The sequence below is a fragment of the Trachymyrmex cornetzi genome, unplaced genomic scaffold (assembly GCF_001594075.2).
Source record: "Trachymyrmex cornetzi isolate Tcor2-1 unplaced genomic scaffold, Tcor1.1 scaffold299, whole genome shotgun sequence".
In the NCBI taxonomy this organism is placed as follows: domain Eukaryota; kingdom Metazoa; phylum Arthropoda; class Insecta; order Hymenoptera; family Formicidae; genus Trachymyrmex; species Trachymyrmex cornetzi.
In genome coordinates, this window is record NW_017297680.1 from 2,199,041 (window position 1) to 2,210,355 (window position 11,315).

Consider the following 11,315-nt stretch of genomic DNA (forward strand, 5'->3'; position numbering starts at 1 on the left):
CGCACCTCTCTCTCTCTCTTATATAATATAATAATTATACATAGATGGTACTTGAACATTATTGCTATTATTATTAATATTAATTATTATTATCGGATCATCAAAATATTCATAAGTTATCGAACTGTTTGTTTCTCAAACAAAGTATGTTTTTCTATATCTCTCCGTATTAAGGCAAATAAAAAAATCAATGAATGTTAAAAAAAAGGGCCCAAGTTTCCTACTCTTGTAATGCAACCTGGATTTCATTTTATTTCATTCCGAGCCCCCTTTGTCTCGTTTGTGAACTATGTTCTGCCGTTTGCCTGATTACTGTAGATAATTTCTCCTTGTTTCGTATAAATCTACATCAAGTAACATGTAAGATAAGAAGAACGGAATAAAATAACTTTGTGATATACGCAATGTAATTGAGATAACAAATGCGAACATAGGAAAATTTTCTAATGCCATATCGCAATAGATACAGACATACGAGTGCGAGAAATCTCAATTAAATGCGTACAACAATTGTAAAACAATCATGGAACGTACGAATCTATTTACACAAGAAGATGCGAATTTCGCGAGATATGTATTCTACAAGAGTATAACAAGATTGTTACTGCGTTTGCTTCTAAAAAGTAGAGTGTGGGAAGAGATCTTGTTATAAAATTGCAAAATCCGACAACATCGTCTCGTTTTCTTTCGTTATTGGTCTATTAAAAATATACAACAGCGAGCGCAATAACACGTTTTTTTTAAATTCAGTATTTAATATTTCACGCTGTGACCGTAGCTAGAACCAAAAGCGATGAAACGCCACCGTAGCCATCACGCCGCTGAGACACACGCTATGAGAGAATATTCTCCATGTCGTCGCCGTGCTTGTAATGTTGCAACAATTGTTTATTGCCTCCATCATGACCTGCGGATAATATTCGTTCCAGAATGCGAACGCCTTGTAATCCACTGCGCCCGGCTCGTTCATCTCGATATTTTTATCGATGATCAGAATTCTCGGATTGTCCTGCGTATAGGGCTCCCACTTGACCGATACTGTCCTCTCCACGAAAGAAGGATCCCCGGTTTTGGCGAACGTCGCCAGCATCGTCATCATCGACTCGGACATCCTTTTGTCGTTGAAGTTCCATTGCGTCCCACCGACGCCCGTCATGTGCGGTAAACCCCAAACGAATGGGAGCTCGAACATGTGCGGCACACCGGCCCATTCCGGCACGTCCTTCGCGATCGGTTGTGTCTTGGGACGATAGTCAAACCGATATACGAAAACCGTCGATTTTTTCTTCGCCACTTTATCGGCCAAGTGTGTCAGGCCAGCCGCGAAATTCTTTTCCGTTTGCAGGTCCAAGTATCTGGCGCGGAACACCGTCGTGTTTGTCGTGGTTGGATATGGTCTGTAGAAGAATATCACCGCGTTTGTCACCATCTCGGGCTTCAACTCACACGTGCTGTTGTCATCCGAGATCTCCACTGCCGCTTTGAACTCGTTTGTGATCATCGTCTCGAAGTTCTCCGAAGAAAGTTTGCCCTCTGGATACTTATCACTGTTGTCCTCCATGTACGCCAAAACTTGCTCGTTATTCGTGTAGCCGACCATTAGCGGCACCGCATTGAAGTTATCTAATTCGTTGTTTTATTAAAGTTTAAGGAAAATTTAAATTATACCGAAAGAAATATAAAAATCGAAAGGATATCTAAAAGAATATTGGAAAGAATTCAAATAAACTTTTAGAGAACAAAAAAACATTTGAACATGCTTTAAAGTATCTTCGCGTATCTTTAAATCAGTACTAAGATTTTCCCTTGTGTTTATTTCTACCAATGTTAACGTTAATATCGGTTAATTTCGGTTTAATTTATTTTTTATCTTTTTCTAATCCTCAAAATTAGAGAAAGATAAAAGGTAAATTAAATCATAATTAAAGTTAATCTGCATTGAGATAGAAGTAAACATTAGTGTCAAATTATAAAACGCAGTTTTATAATAAGAAAAAAAGATCTTAAGCTCAATATGATGCTTTTTAAATATGTCCACTTATCTTTAAACTAATTTTAAAGACTCCTATAGAGAGTCATATAATGTTATCATTACCATTTTCCAAGATGTCCCTCGGATCTTGCGCAAGAAATGGGTCCGTTTCGTTGTTGATTTCTGCGTCGATGATCGGACCCCAGCTCACGATGTCAGATGAGTGCTTGATTAAGATATTGATTTGTACTTTACGTAGGCATTCCATCAGCCTGCTGGTCGGTCGTCGATCGCAGCCGAATCTATGGGTTATAATGTCAACGATCGGCTTCTCTCTTTCTAGCGTGCCAACAGAACTGATGGCGTCCCCGCTCATAGCAATCGCCTTGTGGAATTTCTCTTTACTGAGAGGACTCAGCATGTGCAGTCCTACACTTATGGCACCGGAATTGTGACCAAAGATGACAATATTATTGGGCGAACCGTTGAAGTATTTGATGTTTCGCTTTATCCAGTCAAGGGCGGCGATTTGATCGAACATGCCATAATTGCCGGACGCCTCGGAGTCCGTCGTCGTGAAGAATCCGAGGATGTTTAATCGATACGCCACCGTCACCACTAGCACCTGCCGGCCGCAAAAGTCGTCCCTGTTTAATCTCGCGGATTGTTAAAGCTTTTCTCTGCATTTTTTTAGCGTGCGCGCGATAAAATCTCCAGTAATCGTTACCGAAAGTTTCAAGATTTACTTTAGTTTCGTAATTTGTGCCACGCAAGCGATCATTCGTTCTCTTTTCCCCGCGGTGAGTTGTTCCTGAGAACCGTAAACGATTATGTACATTCCATCAGATGTATAACGAAAGCTCTATTAATAATGTATCGCGGGCGAATATCAAAGGGTGCGGTTCTATGCTAGAAGTAACAGCACGCGAGATGAGGAAAAGGAAAAGGAAAAGGCTCGGTCTGATTCGATTCCCTTCGATTTTACGTCCGCTTAGTAAATGTCCAGAGAATTGATTGAACACCGTTAAAAATACACGTTAATCATCCTCTCTTCCCAGATATCGTGATTGTATCGGTATTGATTAGATTGCTGACCAGGTCACGTTAATTTCAATCTTAGATTCCGGCCATTTCGCAAGTATTCCGCGTAATGCAATGTCGCACCTTTTGTTTGGAAACGAATACAGAGGCGTCCCAGATCGCTGGAGTTCCAGTGTTGAAATCGCCACCATGGAACCAAACCATCACTGGCCATTGGTCGTTCTGACGGTTTCCTACGCACATAAAATATTCGTTAACTATCAGAACCATCAGTCTACCGAAAGAGGGATGTTATACTGATAAGAAGGTTTTTATTGTGAGTTTTTATCACGCAAGCTGGATCATACTCGGTATCCAGACAAGGTCTGAACATCTATGATCTATATTTTTTGAAGGTTTCGTAAGTATTAACGAAAATAGATAAAATCAATATTAACGAATCTAATATCTTTTATTTTATGATTTCATGACTTTAGGCTGTAAACGTCTTTTTTGTAAAAATAAAGTGGAAGGAAATCTTGAATAATATCTTATTAAAACTTGACTGCGCCAAAAATAGGCTGTGATATATAATTGTAGAGTGCTCGAATAAAGTTTTTTTTAATGCTTCTATTTATATTATTTTTATTAAAGTAAAATATAAGTGAAAATCTTAAATAATATTTCATTATACTACTCGAATAATGTTTTAGCACTTCTGTTAGATTATTTTTATCAAAATAAAGTGTAGAAGAAAATCGTGAGTAATATTTCATTAGAATTTGATTAAAGGATAGACTGCATTAACAGTAGATTGTTCGAGTAAAGTTTTAACATTTCTCTCATATTATTTTTATCGGAATAAAAAGTGTAGAAGGAAATCTTGAATAATAATATTTTATTAAAACTTGATTACAAAATATAGGCTATGTGATAACCATAGGCTGCTCAAGTAAAGTTTTAGTGTGTTACTTTTCACATTATTTTTTATTAAAATAACTTGCAGAATAAAATCTTGGATAATATTTTCTTAGAATTTATCAAAGATAGACTGCAGTAACAGTAGGTTATTCAAGTAAAATTTTTAGTGTTCCTTTTCATATTATAATCCTATTGTCGTATAGATCGAGAAAGAGAATTTATGTGAAGCCATCGCATACACATTCAAGATTCTATTTCCAACCTATCGAGTTACGATAACGGGGACCGGTACGAGATCTCCCCTGTGGTTTCCTGAACACGGACATTCAGTCCGGCATTATCGTCCTGTCGGTCTTTTAACGACGACCTTGACAGACTTGCATATGTTTCTTTCTTTCGGTATTTTCCGCATTCAAATTATTGTCAACGGCGGAGGGGGTTGCGAGCACGCCCCAATGTTGCGGCCGATAGCGCGACCTGGACTTTCCGTAAGTATGAGTATGGTATCCGGTGTAGCTTCTTACGCGAATCAATGACTCATGACGACGAGTCGTGGCGATTCAACGACTTCCTTACTGAAAGACGACCGAAGGAACGAAAAGAAAAGGTAAGAGCGAGAAGGCGAGCTTTCGTGACCGGCTTTCTGGTATCTCCGCATCTCAGGCCGGGGCCCTGGAAGATCGCGTGCCACCGCGGGCGCGCTAGTTACTGTTACTACTCTTACTAGCTCCACGTTATATATCGACCTCGACTATCGTCGTCGTCGTCGTCGTCGTCGTCATACGTGATTTCGTGCCGCAAATTCGCGACTCCGCGTCCCGCGATCGGTCCTCCTTTTTTTTTCTCTCGGACGGAGGAAAGAAAGAGAGAGACGCTGTTTAGTGGTTGCCGGTGACGATTTCGTTTGATGGTGGCCAAAGTATGTTGCGAGCTTTCGGTTTGCATTCAGCCAGGGCTAGACATGTATTTGAAATATTTTTAATTGAAAAACAGTACTTGTAAGATAATTATATTTTGTATCTATTTCGACGGAGCACATGAAAATATCTTGTGTTTTGTATTTCAATATTAATAACAAAAAAAAAGGTCGAAAGTATTTTGTATTTTGTATTTCAAATACTAAGATTGACAATCAATCTTATTATATTTGAATTACAATCTTATTATTTGAAATACAAAATGCTTTTAGTCTTTTGTTTTGAAATACAAAATTCGTAATACTTTCATATGTGCTCCGCTGAAATACAAATCACAAAATATACATTTGTATTGCAAAAAATTTTAAATGAAAAATTTTTTAATATTTAAAATATATTATGTACAGTCCTACATTCAGCTTCAGCTATTCTATCAGTCATTTCTTTTGTACATGCATATACGAGCATTTTAAAGGTATACCTACATATTTTCTGGTTATACTTCATTAAATTTGTATCAGGGTAAAATAGGGGCGAGTGGAAAACACAATGCGCATTGCGAAAATAATTAAAATATTTACTGCGTGAACGCTGAAAGTTTCAGATAAACTTATTTGAGGCAAAATACTCTTTGTCAGGATAAAACTGTATTGTTTTTGATAAATCTATTCAGAATTGTAACATAAACTCTTTTTATTAATCAAATATAAGTAATAACAAGGGTTACGAGCCAGTTAAAAATAATAAAATTTAATATTTAAAACTAAAATTGTAAAAAGTAACAAACGACTCCGATCGAGTCATTCTCGATGTTAAAATAATACAATAAATGTCAGATTCTCGTTGATTCACAAAAACAGTGTTCTGTACGTTATCAGACAACGTTGTCTGATACTATCGATGCTACATGTCTTTCTGATCTGATACAGTACTATGGCTTATAAAATTACAATATCCATTGCTAAATATAAATTAATTCCTAAAGACTGCTTAATGATACAAAATGGTTGGATATAACAGGGCAATAGGAGTCAAGCACGGTAATTCTTGTGCAAACTAATACGGTTAACAAAATAACTTTATTAATAATTAATCCGCTTACATATTTCGGCTCACTTTTGAGCCATTCTCAGAGACAATATGATGTTGTAATTACAAAAAATTTTTTTACAAACTAATTCATTTCAGTGAGCCACCACCATCTATTAACGAAATTAAAAAGTAAATTTGTTGGAAGCAAAAACAATTTATTGTAAAATAGTAGAGGGTAACTTACTAAAACAAAAATTCACCATATCGCAAACACTTAAATTCTATCGGTTTAGTCAAAAACTAGTCTTTGACAATTATGTTGAAATTAATTTCAATATAATTGACACTGATTCGCTGAATGATCAAACACTGGTTTTTGACTAAACCGATAGAATTTAAGTGTTTGCGATATGGTGAATTTTTGTTTTAGTGAGCTATTATACCTTCTATTATTTTACAATAAATCGTTTTTGCTTCCAACAAATTTATCTTTTAATAATTTTAATATATTTTAGATTGTTATTAGAGTTCGTTTTTATTTTATAGTTTCCGTTAATAGATGGAGGTGGCTCACTGAAATGAATTAGTTTGCAAACAAATTTTTTGTTATCACATCATATTGTCTCTGAGGATGGCTCAAAAGTGAGCCGAAACATGTAAGCGGATTAATTATTAATAAAGTTTTGTTAACCGTATTGGTTTGCACAAGGATTATCGTGCTTGACTCCTATTGCCCTGTTATATCCAACCATTTAATATCCATTTTAATATTATTCTTTTAATTTTTGACTCACAACAGTTCGAGTGAAGAAAATTACTTTTCATAAAAGAAAAATTAGAGTATTACTAACGTTCCAATTATATTGAGCGATTTCAACGTCTCACATTTAATATTTTAATGGACCACATATTCTCAACAAAGAAGGAAAACATGAGCATGTGATACGTATCTGCATTTTTAAATCACTTCATAACATACAGAACACTGTTTTTGTAATATGAGAATCCGACATTTGTTGTAATATTATTATTTTAATATTGAGAATGACCCGATCGGCGTCGAAACGTTTGTACTTCTTACAATTTTAGTTTTAAATATTAAATTTTATTATTTTTAACTGGCTCGTAGCCCTTGTTATTACTTATATTTGATTTATTTTAATTGAGCCATTCTATCAATCTATATCTTTTTATTAAGTCTTTAATAAATTTTAAATGTTCATAAAAAATTTTTTAAGAAGGTTTTTTTTACATTTATTCTACTATATAATATTTTAATTAATTCTGTACTCATCAAGTTAATTAAAAGAGCAGTTTATAATCTATTTAAGATAAACGTATTTTAATTAATTCTGTACTCATCAAATTAATTAAAAGGGCAGTTAATTAAAAGGGCAGTTTATAATCTATTTAAGATAAACGTAATTATTAATATTTTTTTATTTTATTTGTTAATAATTTATTTTTGCTAGTCGTATTTTGCTAGTTCTTAATTTATAATCTTTTCTGAAAAGTAGAGATATCAGTATAAATAAAAAAACCTTGAAAGAAATAATCATTGAGAATAATCAAGCGTGACTGAAGTGTAAACTTCACGGAAGAATTATCTGAGTTAAACCATATCGAGTATTAACAGAACGTCCACCTTCATGCTTTTTATGTTGCAACGACGTGATAAATCTTCTCTGCACGACACTAGGGCCTTCACAAGGCACCTTATTCATTTTTTGCTTTAGTCTACTTTTATCTGATCGCAGTAGTATAATGCTCGCCCCCGCGAGTAATCACCGTAATCACCCCTTTTCTCTCGGATGATAAGAATCAGTCTCCAAGAACCTAAGGGCGAGCTTTATTTTACGGAACGAACTTCGCTGTTGACCGCGGTCGTTTTTCGTTCGTGCCCTAACGTTGTCGAAGTTTACGTGTAGAAAAGAAATAGCACGCAGATAGTATCAAGAACTATTATCAGCCAAATGTTTTCTCTATCAATTATATTTATGACAAGACAAAATTCATGTCACAAAAATGACAACCTGTCTGTAAGAATGATACATTCGAAAGTATACATTTTTCGTTCCTATCATTCCAGCCAGAAATGACTCATCGAATTGATGTCAAGTCGACATCGATACAATGATTTCGACATCAATTAGACATCGAGTGTTAACAAAACGTCCACCTTCATGCTTTTTATGTAACGACGACGTGATAAATTGCATTCTAATAACAGTCATTTCCTATAGGGATATATCTGAATCCTTTGAAGGGTACATTTAGATTTTCCGAATCTGAGACGTTTAAGTGCTCCTGGCCATTAAAAGTCACTCGGATTCTCACTTGAAAGTACTTAAATAAATTCTCAACCCCAAAATTAGTATCGTAAAATACCGAAAAATAAAGTAAAATTTCGTAATGTATCTACCTAAGTAAAGTAAAGTAAAGTTTCCTATAATAAACACGCTATTAAAAAAATTCCATCCTAGTGACTTCATGTACGATTTTATCCTTGTTTAACATTCAGTGAACAACAAGTATAAAACTAAATTGCGTTCGGATGGTATGCCTGAACTTAACCGAGAAACTAAGCCCACTTTCCCAGCGATCACTTATCGAGTGAGAAATCTGTACGCATTCCAGATAGAGAGAACACGAATGAAAAATTAATGCTCAAAACAGGAATAATATTTTTTAAAAATTATAATAACATATATAATGAATCTAAATTCATATTTAAAAAATGGATTTGAAAAAATTTGAGAACAAACTCTTTTACTATCTGGAGACTTTTATAGAATTGAACATGTATTCAACTCTGGCTCCACATGGGCACGAATAAATGCACATACCTTCGCTTGGGACGAAGATGTTCAAGAAAAGACAATTCTCATCGAATCCCGGATCTGGCATGTCCGGCGGTAACAATTGCATAAAGAGCTTCTCGTGCAATTTAAGTTGACCCGTAACCTGCGGACAGGACGGCGCAAACTGCGTTGCATTTTTCACATCGGTCCAAGATGGAAGAGGCTCTGTCATCGGTCGCTTGAAACGAAGTTCGCCAAGCGGAGGTTGTGCGTAAGGGATACCGAGATACTGCGTTACTCTTACCGAGTTGACAGCTATCTAAATTTCAGAAGTTAGGATAAAGAAAGAAATATTTATCGAAGACTAAAAATCCTAATTTTAATTAATTTAATTTATCATTTTTACTTCGTTCTAGAATAAAAAAGAATTGAAACGAATTTGTAAAATTAGTGTTCTCCTGTTTTCAAATTAGAAAAAGAAACTACGCACTTGCAGAAGTTGAACTCAAATTATGCTCTCTTATAAAAATTGACTGTTTATTTATATATATAAATATTTTATTTAAAGATTTTATAAATATTCTATTTAAAGAATTAAATAAAACTTAATCAATCTTAATCAAACTTTAACAATTAGGATTAATGATAACAAATTTTATTAAATTGAAAAAACATCTAACTTGATATTATTTTTATTTTTATCTCTATTTAGAATTATAATCTAGAATTATGATTTCATTATAATCTAGATGAAAAGCGAAATTAGCGAAATTAACATCCAAATTAATAGATGTAAAACCAGCTGTTTACTTATAGATGACTTTCGTCTAAAGATTTAAACCTCCGTCAACTTGATGGTTTGAGATGTGAAGAACAGAGACAAGTCTTAGCAAATTAATATAAAAACTTAAGACCAACAGAGAGAAATTGAAGCACGGTGTCGCACCTCTTTACCGAGGACGGTTCCCTGATCCGGTATCTTAACGGTCGGATTTTCGCGATTGAGACCCTGTCGCGCATGGGTCCTTTGAGCGCGGCTAACGTGGGTCCTCTGGACGAGAAGCAGGGTAAACGCAAAAAGCAGCCACGTCGCGTGCTTCATTCTGCAGACTGACTGGATTCCGCCAGGGAACGTACCGCGACGGTTCCTCGAGCCACCTCCAGTTTCACGGGGGTTGCTTCGCGTGACTCTCTACGTTTCGCCTTACTCCACAGCCACCCGCTCACCGCTCACCCTCACCGGTACCTTGGGTTCATTTTCTTGGGTTCGCGGTCGGCCGTGAGCGACCTGCGCTCTTTCACTCTTTGCACTTTTACGTTTGACGGGAAATTTGCCACTTTGTGCTCTTCTAGATTTCAAAACAAAAAGTAGGATCACAAACCTGGTTGTGATACTGGAATATTTTTCAGTGTGATAAATCCGATAATGATTGCGTGATTAAAATGCGTAATAAATATTTATACAAAAATTATGAAAAAATTATGTGTCGACGCATCCAGTAATTATATATATAATATTTAAACATTTCTAAAGGAGGAAATAATAAATAAATGTACCTATAAAGGAATATGTGTTTAGAGAGGATGGAGTTATAATTCACGCTTCGATAGCGCTCAAAACAGCATCTCATACATATCTCAGTTTACGACAATGAAATAGATATAATTTATCAATAAAGAAGATCGAAACGTACACAAGGTTGATTGACGCACGGATAAGATGCAGGATAAGAATGCACATACCTATATATGCTCGTATGCACATAAGTTAAGGTCAGACACAACTACATAATTGGCCACGGATCAGGTATTCATTTGCATAAAAGTATTAATCGCGATGCAAATAGGCGCCGACGCGTGAAATGTAACCCGAACTTTATCAAGCCGCTCGGTGGCACCCTCGTGTTATTACAAGGCGCAAGTAGACACCGTATTGTAACGATTGACCTAAAAATTCAGTTAACGGCAGAATTTTGAAATACGGATGACACTTTGTCGATAGATTGCATGAAATACTGCGATGTTATTTATCGTAGCACGCGGGAGGAGTAAACGAGGGAAAATTTACTGCCGTGTTCTATTATACCTCTGTACTGTTTTTCTTGGACTCTTGAACTCTTGCCGCAGCTTTTTCTAATTAATTCGCATAATGTATGTATGATCGATAACGAAATGAAGAAGAATCGGAGACGCCAAATGAAGAGTTTCGTTAAGGCGTCGAAGGCCTTGAAAATCGATACAAGGGTCTTTCGCCCCGAAGAGAGAGAGGGAAAGGAGGAGCAGGTAACACACGTCTTATAAGTTAGCGAAACAATTAAGTGAGCAGAATCAATTCTAATTAACATTTTTATTTATTGCTCATTTGTTGCTAAAAAGTTGAAGAAAACATTTTTTGCTCTGTCAGTTTTTTTTTAAACGATGTTCCGCTAAAGGAAGCTTAAGTTAGCGGAACAATATACATATAACAAAAATAATCTACTTCAAAATAACGTAGGAATTTATTGCTAATTTATTGCTATCGAAATATTCTAGTTTTGAATCCATTATCTATAATGAAATAACAACAAAAAACTTTAGCGAGCTGGCGGAACAAGAGTAAAGCATTAATAAAAACGTAGGAATTTATTGCTCGTTTAAAATTGGTACTTCCTG

At 35.4% G+C, this 11,315-nt stretch overlaps 1 protein-coding gene across 1 annotated transcript; it reads right to left on the reverse strand.

The window, feature by feature from the left end:
* Positions 1-54: 54 nt before the first annotated feature.
* Positions 55-9,765, reverse strand: LOC108762434 (carboxylesterase 5A). Its single transcript, XM_018509432.1, has 5 exons — positions 9,610-9,765; positions 8,709-8,982; positions 3,137-3,246; positions 2,096-2,597; positions 55-1,623 (listed from the first exon to the last, which is right to left on the reverse strand). The coding sequence occupies exons 1-5, from the start codon at positions 9,763-9,765 to the stop codon at positions 779-781; spliced, it is 1,887 nt and encodes a 628-aa protein (XP_018364934.1). The 3' UTR covers positions 55-778.
* Positions 9,766-11,315: the final 1,550 nt, after the last annotated feature.